The sequence below is a fragment of the Phalacrocorax aristotelis genome, chromosome 9 (assembly GCF_949628215.1).
Source record: "Phalacrocorax aristotelis chromosome 9, bGulAri2.1, whole genome shotgun sequence".
In the NCBI taxonomy this organism is placed as follows: Eukaryota; Metazoa; Chordata; class Aves; order Suliformes; family Phalacrocoracidae; genus Phalacrocorax; species Phalacrocorax aristotelis.
The window spans coordinates 24,753,216-24,768,720 of record NC_134284.1 but is presented as its reverse complement, the minus strand read 5'-3'; the positions used below and the strand labels follow the sequence as shown (position 1 = coordinate 24,768,720).

Sequence of the window (15,505 nt, the reverse complement as noted above, 5' to 3'; positions counted from 1 at the left end):
AGGGGACAGCCTGGGCTGCTGCATGAGGCTCTGCTCCCAAAACCATTCCCAGAGAGGCCTGAAGCAAAGCAGGGGGGCTTAGAAAATATTTGACAGCTTTCAGTAGCTGAACTCCCATGTCTTACCTTTTGCACAAAGTTATCAAAAAGATGGTATCAAGCCTACTGCCATGTAAAGCTTGCGCCAGCCTAAGTCAAACAGAAATTCCTAAGATCACACTGGTGGAAATAATGGCTTGAAAGAAAAAAATCGTATGACCAGAAATAAGTGACTGGGTGTGTGCTGTCAAGTGTTCAGTGTCCTGTACACATATCTTTGACTTCACTTTCTGGGAAATAAAGCTCCAGACCTGCATAACATTAACAAATGAAATATGTGAGCTATTAACAAACGACTCCCCTTAAGCCTCTAGTTGAGCAGTGCTGTGCCAGTGATTTCAGCTTGCATCCTCCTAATGCCTTCGGTAGCCTTGTTCTGCATAAATACCTCCCTTTTATTTACTGAAAGCCCTTACAAGTGCAGGTGATGGGACCTGTTTTTTTTTTCAGTGATGACAGGAGATGCAGTGGGGCAGGTAGCGGTGGCCTGAGAAGAGCCATAAGCCACTGCCTCCTTCACTGACTTTGGTAGGAAGTTGCTGAGGTTGCTGCAGCCTGACTGAAGGAGGTGGTGCTCAGCTGGTGATGCGAGGAGGTCTGGGTGGGTGAGAGCCACATCTCCCTGAAAAAGAAGGCAGGGCTGTTGCCGTTGCACCAGCCGCCGTAACATGCTCAGGCTCTCTCCTTGGGCTCTGCGGCGCTGGCCGGGCAGAGCTGCCACCCCACAGTGAATCTCAGTCACCTTCCTTTCACCATCAACTCAAGAGACATAGAAGTGTGGGAGCTCAAGGGATGAATGAAACAAAGGCAGTCAGGGCCATGTGGACAATAAACAGTTTATTACCAATATGAACACAGATACTGTGATGCACTGACGTACCATTTTTTTAATATTGTGATAACTCTGAGACAAAGAACTTGTTGGCTGACAACTAACATGTCTCTGTTTCTTCCGGTGATGCCACAATACATTTCTGTTGGCAAAGGATCTTCATTTACATTGCAGACTACTAGTAAAATGACTTTGAAGTAATCTATCAAAAGCAAATGGTTCACGTGTGTTCTTATCTACTACTAAAAAGAAAGGTAATACATTTAAATAAGCAAATACAAAATACAAAAAAGGCTGACAAATCCAATGTGCAGTGTCAGATGAAATCTAAAAAATCCAGAAATTTAAAATTTAATATTCTTTAGATTAAGACTTTTAAAATGAAGCGAATCCAAGGCAGCAGAAAGCTTCAAAGTGTGCTGAGTCTGCTAATAAAAAGAGTATAACAACAAAGAGTGCCGGTGTCCTCTCTCTCATCATCTTGCATGACCTTGGTACACTTAGAAATGATCCAATCTTCCTAGCATTCTTAGTACCGTCCAAATGCTTTGCAATCATTATGTTGTACTGATTCTACTCAACTCCTGCCGTATGGCTAGAAAATCAAACCAAAAAGTTAATGCATAACGTTACACCCAGTGTGATGGAAAATGCTAAGTATAGAGGTTGCAGAAAGTACACGCTGGTAAAAGGATGAGTGGAGGGTAAAAGGATGAGTAAGGGTAAGCAGTCAGCTGTTTGCTTGCAAACTGCAGTACTGACTTAAGAAGTCGCATCTGTGGTTTATGTGAATGTCTTATTTTGCACTGGAATGAACTGGGGAGGCTCTGAGGGCCAAGCTGCTGCAACAGTAGCGTACGGGTGAGGGTGTCCTCAATTGCAAACTGCGCTGAGGTTTTGTAAGCACACAGGTCTAGGGCAAGGGGACAGGGAATGGATTTTAGCTGTTTTACAGTCTCCTCTTTTTCCCCTTCTGTGTGACTCTAAGATGGGGAGCACAGGGTGTGGGCATGCATCTCATATGCCCTAATGCAGGCTTCAAATAGGTGTTTTGCTGTGCATTTCAATAATGGCCCTGAAAAATACATTTATTCATATATTGCAGAGCAATTTATTAAAAAGTACTGATACATTTAGTACAGCTGTTGTACTTTTCAATGAATGATAAAAAACGTGGCTATTTAGAAAGCTGTAATTGAGTGAAGGTCTGAAATAGCTCTTCAAGCTTAGGAAGCCTACAGAAGATGCTCGGGAAGGGTTTTTGGCTTGGTACCTTTGTCCCCTCCTCATCCTGGGCCTGTGTGGCCGGGTAGGTACAAGCAATTTCACGCTTCCTGATTGTGATAAATTGATATGCCACGGGCTACAGGCAGGCCCTTTCTCACCCTCCCACCTGTGAGAAACACCAGCCAGTGAACTTCTCACAGTTTGGGAGTGAAAGTGCTCATCAGCAGCATAAAAATAAAGGATATAAACACAATGTCACGATCAGAGCTCAGATAAGGTAGATGATTGGTCTTCAAATGTGTATATAAATCAGAGCTACTCAGAGAAGTCTGAAAACACCAGGGAACTCTCTGCAGTTCCTATCGTCTTATCTATGGGAAATTAGTCATAAAGATGAGAAAAATAATAATTTTTCTCTTTCTTACCATCAATTATCTCCTCTTTCACTTTGTGTAACTCTCTTACAACTTCCTCCAATATTTCCTGATGAGACAAAACACAAGTCAGCTGCTCAGAATTTCCTTCTAACGGGTGGAAGAAAATGCAAGTTTAACACGGTTGTGCTTGTCCCCCTCCTCCACTGACAATCAGAGCCTAGCAGTACTAACAGCTACGTCTGCACTCCCAGGCCAAGGATGCAGAAGGTGCTAGCATATTTATTTGCATGTTTCTATACAGACATCTTGATCAAATAGCAGTGAGTTTGTGCTCTCTTGCTGCTCACCAGCTAGCCCTTCTCTAAGCACCTAGTTATAGAGGAAATCAGAAGACTGAACAGCTGTTTTGCTTGTACAGCGCATGCATGGGGGAAAATGGGTAGCTCATCAAATCTAAGTGCAAAAGACCTTTTCACTCACCTGTTTCATTCGATCAAAATCTAAGGCCTCCATAGCCACATCATTGCTGCTGCTCACTGGCTTCATCCTTGAGAAATGGAAGAGGAGGACAAAACAGCCAGTCAGTTCCTTGCCATGCACGCTAAGCTGCATCCACCTGACGGTTTGGGTGACATCCACCCCAGAGCAGGCGCACCCGTGTTCGAGCGCTGGACTGGAGGCTCCCTCTTGTGCCACTCAGGAGAGTTCGGCAGCTGGAGAGCAGCCCCGCTCCCGTTTGCACAGCCTGACCCTCAGAGATGCTGCTTTCCCTATTGCAGACATATTGGAGGAGCACAAAGACTGCACTGAAACTTGATTTACTCTTTTTTTTTTTTTTGGTGTTGGGAGTCTCAGTGATTTCAGACTAGAAAATGCTGAGATATCTTCAGGGAATAAAGCCTGTTTAACAAAGCATGTTATTACAGTGTTTGCAATTTGCAAGATAGATGTCTGGTTTTCTCTCACAGTCTGTTTTCTGTACAGCAACCTTGTCTTGGCCACCTAGACTTTAAATGGGTGCTAAAGTAATAGTGGAATACAGGTCAGGAAAATATTATAGGGAAAATAATAGCCCAGCAATCCTTTCCTTGGAAGGCCTCACTGAGTCAAGTGGACCTTGTTGATAGCACTGTATAGTACAGGCACTTTTTCTTGACCCAGAAACAAAACCAGTCTGCCCTTGATGGCTAGTACACTTGAATGTTATCGGCCTTGCAGGATGGTATTAGTCAGCGGGCTGAACTCTGATGACTGATAAATTAAGGAAGCAGAAGCTGCTTGACGTTGTCTTTTAATCAGTAACTCTAAAACATTTCAAAAATTAACCACGCTATATAATTCATAGAAAAGGCTTCAAACAGCTTTGCCATCATCTTTGGGCCCAAGATGGGGGCTGGCAGAGATTCTGCTATTCCTGAGGGTATTCTTGGACTTGCAACCCTTTCTTGGGAAAATCTTAACATGTCTCCTACCATCTCACAGCTAAGCTGGGAGTTAAGACAGATACAAATGCCATCAAACTGAACAGGAGCGGAAACAGGTCACCACTGAGAGCTTTTGAAACCTGCCCAGCTTCCCCCCCAGAATTCATTCAAGCAAGCAAAGACTGAGCACTATGCCAGGTGTTAAACTAGGAAAGGATTTTTTTCTGACTGAACTCCTCTTCCTCCCAGGATGGAATGGCATTATAGAAGACATGGCAAAAACTTGATGGCTGCTTTAAATAGCCCATGTTTCATTCCCATTTGCAAGGAGAAGGAATGGCCTTTATCTATTGGAAACTCTCACATATTTCCTAGAACCAACGTGTCCCATTGGTTTTAGGAGACTTGGAGAAACTATACTTTGTTCTCGTAACACTGGTGAATTCCTCTGAATGTTTGGGCAAGGCATGTTCCAGCATCTTTAACACAGCAGCAACTATGTGCAGATAGTTGCCATTGGCAACTTTCTCTCTGCAGACTATCAGCACTGTTGTATATGTAACAGTGTAAAATAAGGGACATCTTTTTGCAGGAAATGCTAAACATATGTAAGTCTGTGTTCTGCCTCTTTATTCAGCTTATCCAGCTGTCTCAGTGTCCAGTACTGCATTAACACTGGGTGATCCTGGACCAACACTGGAAGTCTCCCTTTAGCTGTCCAGCATCAAACTTTATCTGAATCTCTGCAGGTAAGAATATGGGTGGTGATAGGTGATACTGCAGCTTGGCTGTTCTGACTGACAAAACTTCTGGAGTCCTACTTTAGCTTCTTGGCTTTTGACACCTGCCAGCTTTTGAACCACATATTTCTGAATTCCCTGTCTGTGGCTGGACCTTTTTACAGCTGGATGTTATTAACTTACTGCACCAAGCCTTGCGCTCCTTTCTCATGCACCCACTGCAGTTGCATGGATGGAGGAACAATTTCCCTTCTCCCAGCTGCTGGCTCTTCAGATCATTTCTGCCTTTGCTTTTGAATATCTGCAGAGGTTGAACAATGAAAACTTCTCCTATTGTCAGGGTCATCCTGAACCTGCTGTTAAAAGATGCTCCAAAACCTGCCTTCCACATGGCGCAGCACGCTGCGGAGCCCGTGCCTCTGATTCATGAGCACAGATGCTTTAAGTTCTTGCTTAAGTGTGATAAACAGGTGCGATGCCTGTGCCCACCTGAGCAGGGGGCTGTTTCCACAGAACAAGCCTTTGACAGGACACACTCTACCTTCACATTTTGTGCAGCAACAGACAAAGCAGATTGTAAGAGAATTGGTAAAAGATGTGACAGAAGACGAGCATTAGTGTTGAATGATGGGATCAGCCAAAGGACAAGCCAAGATGGTTAAGAAGCCAGGCTGTTAGCCAGTACCTAGAAGACACGTGGGATTGTGTGGGGCTCTTAGCTTCACAGCTCTTCACCACTGATGGATTTCTACAGCAATGGAATGAAACGAGACATGAGTTGTGCACGTGCCACGGGGGCAGCATGACCATCCCGACTGCTGGCCAGCCGCAGGGACACCCCGTGCAGCTCACCTAGAAAGTAATGAAGATACAGGCTTTTCAACAGAATTGCTCCTTTCCCATGGCTTCTTCCCAGAGTCTGGAATACAAAAATGAAAAGTTACTGTTTATTCTTTTTTCTTTAATGATTAAAAAATCCTGAAGTTTTTATAATCTTATACAGCTGCTTTCATTCAGTGAGGATGAGTGGCTTCGAAAGATCCACGAAAGCGGGATAGCTGAATGAGTGCAGTTGCCTACATTATAGAGGAAGCATTGGCAAAAATCCCTTTAATTAGGGACTGGATAGTTAAACAATATGAAAAAGACATGGAACTGGAAGAGTAGGAGGAAAAGCATAAATTGCTTCTATTAAGAAATACAGGTTAATTGCTGCAAGGCTTATTTTAGTCAGTACAATACTTATTTCTATTTTAAGTTAAAAAGTCTTAGGTTTTTTATCTGCATAGTTGGCAGAAAATGTGGGTGTATCTACAAAGAGGCAGTAAGACCCCCACCATGCAAATCTCCACAGAGAATTTATTTAACGTTGTCTACATTTCTAACTTGCAGAACATTCCCAAAAGCTGCAATACATAACCCTTGTTACTGAAAACGCTATTGTCCCAATTGCCTCCTATGCAAATAGTCTAAAATAAAGCGAACTGTTTCAGAGACTTGAATAACACACAACTTTATACACAAGTGTTTCCTCCTCTGTGAGGTCCTAAAAAGCTCTTTAAAGGAATTATGGGCACTCTCAGGAAATCTCTAGGTCTTGTTCCTCATTTACATACACCTTTCCCCTGGCTTTTTTCCTTTCCCTTGCAAGACATGCAAATCATGGCTTTGTTCCAAAAGGAAGCTGGAATGGTTAAATAATCATTCCTTTGGGAGAGATTTCTTTTAGCATGTATGAAAGCCAAGGCTGGTGCAAGGATGAATCTGACTGGTTTGCTGCTTATCTACTCCAATACAGTTATTTCAACTCATCAACATAGTTTGGGGGCTCCTTAATTTCACCTAGTAACTCTCAGGATCAGGCTTATTGCAACAAGCTACTGGGTTAAGGAAGGGTAACAGTTTGAGACCCAAACCGCAACTGTATAATCCAGGACAGCTACACAAAAGTAAAATAATACAGCTTTTTTCTCTTAGAAGATTCAGGTGCACAGTGTTGAAGATGCAGATCCTCAGCTACATCTCTGGACGCCTTTAACTAAATTGGCTATATTGTAATTTTCTTGGCTGTGAAGCATATAAAATCACCATTTCTTGCAGAGTACAGTTTTTAAAACAATAGGTATTTGGGAATTTTTCTGTTAGTTACTGCTGCTGCACTCAGAAGTTGGATGGTGAACCCAGAGTCTAGAGGTAGTGGAGAAGACTAGATTAAGAAGACAACTAAACCACTAGTAGTTTGATTTAATACCTGATGAATTTTGTTGCTGCTGGGCGGGACCTCGTGTACTGGGTGAAGGAGAGGTGCTAGCATCATCCTACAAAGAGAAAAACAGGACATTACTTTATTCTGGAGATGAAGCATGGAGTCCTCTTCCACTCTGGAGACCAGCTGCAGCACAGGCTGTACAAAAGCAAGTTTCCTCCAAGTATGTCCAACGGGCACTGCTGCCAAGGTACGGCTCAAGTCCATTTAAACTTTAACCTTTCTCTCCCTTTAGTATGGCAAAATCATCCTTTTCATTTTTTCACTAACACCTCTTCCTGATTCCACTGAATCACTCTCATCCCTGTCTACCAAACCAGGCTGAAGTGCTGACTGCTGTTGTCTAAATACAAACCATCTGTTTCCCAAATTGAGAAACTCTCTGTGATATGGAAACTGAGCCACCTGAAGGAACAGTAGGTCAGATCCCAGCCTTTTAGCCCTGCACAGCCACTGGTATCACTGAGGGTAGTCCAGGTACTAGCTGAATGTAACTAAATCAAACAATACTCCTCCTAAACAGAAGATTAAACACTACATCACCGATTTGGACTCTTTTTTTTATGGGATTTATGTGTGACAGATCATAAAACGTTCACCCATATATTTGACATGTAACTATTATTTAGCATCCCTCAAAACACACTCTGGCAAAGCATTAACTGTGCATTGTACAATGGAGTTGCACCCAGTTTGACAGAAGATAGCTCCACCACAAAGTGTACTCAAGACACACATTAAACAGACAGTCTCTAAAACACCTTTCTAAACAGTTTGGTGTTATCAAAAAGTTTGATTGGGGATACAACCTAATGCAGAGCTTCAAGGAGAGAGAACAAGGGGCAGAAAGACAGGAGTGGCTGAATAGTTAGAAGCTAAATGTTGCCTTTCGTCTATGAGTGTATGGTTCAAAATCAGCTTTGGGGCAAGATTAAGAGCAATGGTTGCATATAAGCATCAAGGGTTCAATAGGCAAATTCCATGCCTGAAGCATCCCTCGAGGAACATGTAAAAAAAATAGCTGCTTTTCTCCTTAAGCAGTGCAAATGCTTATTCCTGCTCTTGCTCAAACCTTTCAGACTGGGGTGAGGCCTGCATTTTCTGAATGGCATTCCTGCTGAGCAGCTGTTACCTTGTCTTTGGAGGGAGTATCCATGTATAGGTGATATGAGGCACACATGATGCCTTATGAACTTGCAGCCATGGCAGAGAGCCATCACAAGGGTATGGGTTAGCAACAGGAATGCTGTACGAGCAGCAGCCCAGAAAAGCAATACATGGGAAGGGACACAGCGTAAATCCTAGCCTCTCTTGAAACTGGAATTACCTCCCATGCTTTACCACTCCAGCAGGTAAAAAAAGTGTTTTAATCTGCATGTTGAACTCAAAATTGCTGCATCAAGTTCAGTGTGAAGACAAATCAAAATCAAAACTCTTGTTTAATTGCTTTTGTGGACAACAGACAGAACAGTTAAAATAGAAATGAATCAAAGTTCCCTAAAGTTGGCCAAATTCTATCTGATTTTAGTGTAAGTATCATGAACACGTATTTTAACTTTTGAATGGTCTAGTGGTTTCCCCTTTGCTCCCCCAGAGACACACTTTATGTGCACTCTGGGGCCCAAAGTGAGCTGATTCTTGCTTTGCTTGGAGGATGGCAATCCAAAGTTACACCACATGGTTGATGACCCAGTTCAGCTTAGCTGAAGCTGCAAATTTAAAATAAAAAACATGGACTTGATCTCAAGCTGACTTTCCAGACGCTTCAGTGCATCTTCTTAAGGGGCAAGAATCTACCACACCCTACAACACTCGTATCAGACCATGAGAAAGCACCTGTTAACCTGGTTTGGACAATATCTCACCTATGAATAAAGTGGCAATTCTTGTTTATAGGGTGCTGTTCCCAGGAAAGGTAGGAGCAGTTACATCTTGCTTTTGACTGACTGTGCAAATCTATTCCTGGATCAGCACTGCTTGTCATTGCCTGCCACACACAGTAAATGAGCACAGGACTTTGGATTATAAGGCAGCACATCAACATATTTGCAAGAGCACAACAGTAAGGAGTCTTTCACTTACGTTTTGGCTTTCCTCTTCCTTTTTGTCACCTGGTTTGTCTGACTGCGATGCTGCTTTCCTCCTTTTCAAAGGAACATGAGATAGGACACACAGTCAACCCTCTAGAAACACATCATCCATGTGGGGAGGCTGATTCAGGCTCTGGTGGGAGTTATTATTTACTTAGTTCATCCTAGGGAAGCGACAAATTCTGGATGTGTTCAGTTGTATAGGATTGGGGTGGAGGTGAGGAATCCAGACCTCAGTGATATGACTCAGAGAGAGGGACAATATTATCAGGCAATGTTTAACAGAGAAACAGAGTGCAGAGCATAAGGAAATGTGTCAAAGTGGAGAAAGGAAGCACAGCTTCCTGGGTATGAAGCTGGGTGAGAAAGGGATGGCTTCTCTCTAGGGCTCAGGAAGTGGTGGCTTCTGTGTCCTACACAGGAGGAAAAACACAAACACCCACAGGGGCTTCTGAGGTCCAGTCCAAGCCTCCACAGGTGGGTATTGTAGTGATGACACTGTGTTCCCAGCTAGCTCCAATATAATTTTGCCACCTGTCTTATATACTTCCATCCCTGTTCCCACCCAAAGAAAGGGCTTTGGCAGCGATACCATATGATGGGAATTCAGAAAACCCGGGCCCATCCTCACCGGGAAAGATCGGGCACCATTTCTGCTCAGCCAAGACCCCTGGTGCCTCCAGGGTGGGAAAGCTCTGGCTGGAGACCAGGACTCAGGAAACGAGTGCACCAGCCTAGGTTTTCAAGTGTAATTTGTGAGTGATGGGAGATTATTGCTGTCTCAAATCCAATTCAAATGCAGCAGAGCTCCTAAGCCCTGTAGTTCCAGAACCGGCAGTGTTGGTGGTGCCTAGAGAAGTTGAGTGAGGATCTGAGACCCTCACTCTGTCCTGCTTCCCAAGGAAAGGCAAAACTCTCTGAGAAGCAAGTGGCAGAGAGCTGCAATCAATCCACTGGAGCAATTGGACATGAAAGTAAGCAAAGATGTTGGTTGTTTACCTTTGAAGAACACATGGTAAAACTTCTTGAGTGCTAGCCACACTGGCTGAAGAAAACCAAAATCTTAATTTTCAAGGCCTATTTAGAGTCTAGACAGTACTGAAGTGCACCAGGTACTGATTGTCTAGACATCCAATTTCCCATTTTAGATAATTATCATAGAATCATAGAATGATAGAATCATTAAGGTTGGAAAAGACCTCTAGGATCATCAAGTCCAACCTTCACCCCAACACTACCATGTCTCCTAAACCATGCCCTGAAGTGCCACGTCTGCATGTCTTTTAAATGCCTCTGGGGATGGCGACTCACCCGCCTCTCTGGGCAGCCTGTTCCAGTGCCTGACCACTCTTTCAGTAAAGAAATTTTTCCTAATAGCCAATCTAAACCTCTCCTGGGGCAGCTTGAAGACATTTCCTCTCATCCTGTCGCTAGTGACCTGGGAGAAGAGACCAACACCCACCTCACTACAACCTCCTTTCAGGTAGTTGTAGAAAGTGATAAGTCTCCCCTCAGCCTCCTCTTCTCCAGGCTAAAATTAGGGGAACTGCAGGTCTAGTTTCCATGTAGACTTTGGTTGTGATGATCCTTATCCACCTGTGAACGCTACCCTTAGCAGATGTTTTTTAAACCACCAATATGATAGGTTTTTAATTTAGTCTTGCTTCTGAAATGGACAAAATTTATCTCACAGAAAAAAAAAATATCCCAGGTGGCATTTAGAAAGGTTTCTGAGTTTCAAAACACTGCCACAAGTTTGTCCAAGGATTTTTTTTTTCACATCACTGGAATAAGAAAAGCCTCACTGGATTCACAAATCGGAGGATTTGATGTACATTTGACAAAAAAAGAGAGGAGTAAAACACATGCATTCGTACAACACAGTGCTCTGTGGGAATTATTTCCAAATATTCAAATGTATTAATAATTTTATTAGATCAGTAATAAATTTTATAGTCTTTCTCTAATATTTGCTGGATACTTCTGAGGAAAATGGGTTATAATGATTACAGACCCGAGCAAGGGAAATATTTGCCAGGGTGAGAGGCCAATGTTAGATTTATGTCCTGCAACAAACTTAACTGGGCTAGAAACGATAGCGATTTGTGAGATAGTTCATTATTCTGCTTGCACTTCAGTTCTGAAGCAAAGGGCTGCTCTCTTGGGAGCCGCTAAATCTAGAGAGCTGTCTTTTATACCACCTGAGCTCTCAGAAGTGTTTTCCTCTGTTACTTACACAGCATTATATACATTCCCCATTTCTGAGCATGTGGTTTTCTGCTCAGAAAAGGGCTCGTGAGATCCTCTGCTCATCACTCAGTGATTTCTGTATTGAACATGCTCACTTTAAGAAACATCTTGTCTTCCTCCTGGCTGCCAGGTCTGTAAGAGCAACCTGAAACACAGTGCCAGGTTCTTCCTTTCTCTATGTCATCCCATATAAAAAGGGTTTTGCAGCCAAAAGAAGTCCTCTCAGTATCAGTTTAACAGCATGTGCTGATTGCACACTTGACTGACACTTGTGTATTTCCAATGACTTCTATGGCTTTGTGAAGCAAAATTTAGGAGAACATTCTGTTGCTGTCAACTACCTGGGAAAGGATTTGCAGCTCAGTTAAATTCAGAGTAGAGGCAGCATAGTGCTCATGGCGGTACAGGTGCTTTTGTTAAGATGGGAAGGGGATTTGGCCCTGAATACTTGACGGCACCGAATCCCACTGCTGAAAGCCATACTGGAGTACACTGTAGACTAGAACCACAGAAATTTGTAGGATTTCTATATCCAAGCATATGAGATGTCCATTTATCTTGCTTGCTTGAACAGAGCTAGTATACCCCAGCATTTGGTCACCAAATCTTACTTGGCTTAGAAACATCTTCCAGTTCAGCAAGGTCAGTCTTGACATGCAGCAGTACAAAATAGATCAGAAGGTGAACCAGTAAATAAATATTAAAAGCTGTTAAGCTATTCTAATTATGAAAAGATAGAAAATTATCTGTTTGGTATTTTACACTGCTGGTAACTTTTTATGGTGTTGAGTATTTATTTAATGCTTTCCAAAGGATTACATCCACAGTCCGTATTCAGAATTCCTTCTGAAATGATCAGGACATGGAGGAAAGTTGGAATCAGACCCTCTGAACTGGGAACTGTTTTTATACTAGACAACATTAGTTAAAAACTCCATCTCTGCACACTATACAACAGTACCTACTCTTCATTATTTTACTTATCCTTTTCTTTCACTATTCATAAGTTAAAAAAAGTAGAGCTAAAAATAAAACATCTAACACTAGGAACTTGGGGAGTCTGACAGAATATTACTGATGCAATCAGGGCAAAAAGAGAAAGAAAAGATAATTGGAATAATTGACCATCTTTTAACAGGCTGGTAACTTGATACAGCAGAACTCGCTTTAGTGGAGAATAACTTGGCTAGCCTGTGTGAAACACACTGAGAATTGATAATGATTTACCTGCCAAGATGTTGTCCTTTTATTGCACTCTGTTTATATTTTTGGGCCCAACATCCTGAATGTGCTGCATAAAGAATGATTTGCCTAAGCTCCTTTCATAGTTTACTCTTCCTGAAAATAGCAACTTTGAAATAGATCTGCTAAAATGGCAAAACCACAGTGGACATATTTATCACCATCATTTAATGTTACCACACAGCAGCTACACTCTGCCAGGTATTTCTGCAACATCTACATTTCATATGAAATGCCAGACAATGATGGTAACTAACATCTATGCAGAACCTGTCAAACTGCAAAGAAGCACCAAAGTGACACATTGTTAACCAAAAATGACAGCACCTTGTTCCACAATTTGCTGCAGAACTCGTGCTAGCGCTTACGTGAAGTCGAAGTACACACCTTTTTGCCAGTAATTTATTCATTTCTTCCATTAGTCCTCCTCCACCTCCTCCACTACTTGTTCGATTGGCATCACTCTTAGAGACCCCACTGGGGCTGGACCCTCCTGAACCATCTTCTGGCTTAAGACAGAAATCAACATTGGAATTAATGAAAAGTTTCATTTACAACCACACCCTTAATGATTTGTTTTCCTAATTGTTAGGAACAGCGATCACAATCACAGCCTAGAAACAGAGATAGGATGTGTTCTGCTTTGGGAAGATGCACATGGACCTTACTAAAACCAGGACAGTCTGGGTGAGGCAACTATATGGGAAAATTATGGAAAAAACCCACAGCGCTGTTTGTTCATGGTTATGTTTATGGTTATGTAACCCTTACCTATGTGGCCACCTATTGACTTGAGGGCTCAACAGCCGACACTGGTTTTGTAAGCATGGTGCAGTTTTAACCCCTTGAATGACTGAAAACACTAACAGCACAATGGTGGACCTTGCAGAAGTAATGAAATCCTGGCAACATGACAACATGCAGCCATTTGCTAATGAATATTTTCTGAAGAGCAGAAGTTCTACCAAACATTTCCTGCTCAGCTTTATTTGCGCTACAAACTCACATTTAAAAGTTCACCTAATGGTCAGCTGAAGCATGTTCCACCATGTTTCACGCTGGATTTGCAGACCATTACACCAAGCTGCGCCAGGCTTTCCCACAGCACAGAAGAGCCCACCGGGAAGTCCCAGTGCCACCGCCTTACCCGTTGAACTCTCCTTAGTTTGGCACCAGCCAGAGCCGCTGCGAGCCCTGACACTGACCCATCTTCAGTGCCAGCCCCTTGGCCAGCACCTGCCGGCAGCGGAGGCGGCGGGGGGGGAGCAGCTCCCATGGGTGGCGGAGGGACTGGGGGGGGTGGTGGAGGTGGGGGCCCCCCGGACGAAGCAGGGATCACAGCAGTGCCACTGGGATGACCAGGTGGAAGTGCTGGGCCTGAAATGCAGAGAATACGAATTAGATGTGAAGCGCGGGCTCCCCCAGCTCATACAGAAGGCCACGTTCCCACTCGCAAGGCCATGACCTGGCTGCATGACGAGTAAGCAATGCAAGGAAGCACCAAGCAGAAGAATGGGAAATGGTGGTTGCATGAATGGTCAATCAGCTACACCTGTGTCCTCCTGTGAGACCCTGTCACTGATAAACTAGCCTTCTCCCTCATCTTCTACCTGGCTGGGCTAGCATTTCATTCCGGGCCGAAATCAAAACACAGACAATGCTTCCCAATTCGTAAGTGGCACCTTCTTATGCTCCTCTCGTAGCTTTCTACATGGTGATTAAAAAATACATCAGCCAACGCTGTGGACTTCCGTTAACACCAGCTTTTCACCTCATGGGCTACAGCGACACATTCTCCTTTCTGATGAACAGAGAGTGTGTGATCTCAGCTGCTCTTGCAAAATAACAGGGGGAGAGTCCAGCTCCAAGCACCCGAGTTTCAGCAAAGCTCCTCACAGAAGCAGCCTGTTGGAGGGGCTGACGGTGGGTAACTCTGTTACAGCCTTTTGCCTGTCTGTAAGGGGTTAGTTGAACAAATCCACCTCCCTGAGGGTACTTCCCCATGTTACACCCTCTCAGAACAGGCTGCTCCTGATATATAATCACAGGTTCAGTTGTTCACTAAGTGTTATTTTGAAAGACACGAGGTTTGACTGAAGAACATTTGGAAACTGTATTTAACATTAGCAGCCTGATTTTCTTCTTATCTAGGTTTTCTTACAATAATGTCTTATTTCTGTGGTTACTTCTGCCATTATTTCACACTCCCGATTCCATTCTTGAAATGAACCACAGCTGCTATTAGAAATACTTTAAATCTTTCAAGCTCTCTTTGGTTCATGAACATAATAGCTAGTAATTCATTGTGGGTACAGTTAATTGTAATTGCAAAACTACACCCACCTAACTAGAGGCCAGCCTGAGGCAAAAATTGAACTGAGGCAAAATAATGGACTGATGTGAGTTTAAAATAACTCTATTGAACTAAGTGGATTTCAAGGACTTATATTAGCTGAAGGACTGAGACTCCAGTGGTTGCTGTAATATTTTTAGCAGAAAGTGAAAAGAAATCTCTCAGTTTTCTTCCTTTTCTAGGCACATCATTTTAAGCATTATATGTGGTTATAAACAGGAATGGATCCAAGCCACAAAACGTATGATCTGAATTGCAAATAAGCATTACTTGTAACTGTTCTAACTCTGCAGGCTTTAGACAAGCACTAGAAATCAAGACCATATGCAAAGTGGCAGACCTAAGCTCTTGATCTTGTCTGCAACCAAAAAGGTTTGCTGGAAAAGTTACAGTGATAAGCCCTCAACTATAAGTGCAGTTTATACCAGGAAGAGAGTTTCTAGAATGAAATAAATTATGCAAGCACAGGGGATTCTGGGTAACTATAACAAAATCCGTGTTATATATTTTGCTGGTAACAGAAATACCACTTAAGAAAAAGAATAAAAACCACAATCTCTACCAATATTGCTACTCAGACAACAAGTCTACCGCAGACCTGGCCTC

At 43.0% G+C, this 15,505-nt stretch overlaps 1 protein-coding gene across 9 annotated transcripts in view; it reads right to left on the bottom strand.

Annotated features, from left to right (window-relative positions):
* Positions 1-916: 916 nt before the first annotated feature.
* EVL (Enah/Vasp-like) overlaps positions 917-15,505 on the bottom strand; it is a 155,535-nt gene continuing 140,946 nt past the window's right edge. For 6 of the 9 annotated variants that reach the window (XM_075103900.1, XM_075103903.1, XM_075103896.1 and 3 more), the window contains exons 6-14: positions 13,694-13,923; positions 12,934-13,055; positions 9,047-9,107; positions 6,950-7,016; positions 5,551-5,617; positions 5,384-5,446; positions 3,015-3,081; positions 2,583-2,640; positions 917-1,525 (exon numbers count right to left, since the gene is read on the bottom strand). In XM_075103900.1, coding sequence (XP_074960001.1) covers positions 1,488-1,525; positions 2,583-2,640; positions 3,015-3,081; positions 5,384-5,446; positions 5,551-5,617; positions 6,950-7,016; positions 9,047-9,107; positions 12,934-13,055; positions 13,694-13,923 — 773 coding nt within the window. In that variant the 3' untranslated portion in view covers positions 917-1,487. The remainder of the gene's footprint in view (positions 1,526-2,582; positions 2,641-3,014; positions 3,082-5,383; positions 5,447-5,550; positions 5,618-6,949; positions 7,017-9,046; positions 9,108-12,933; positions 13,056-13,693; positions 13,924-15,505) is intronic. The other 3 variants (XM_075103904.1, XM_075103905.1, XM_075103897.1) reach the window with 1 other exon arrangement.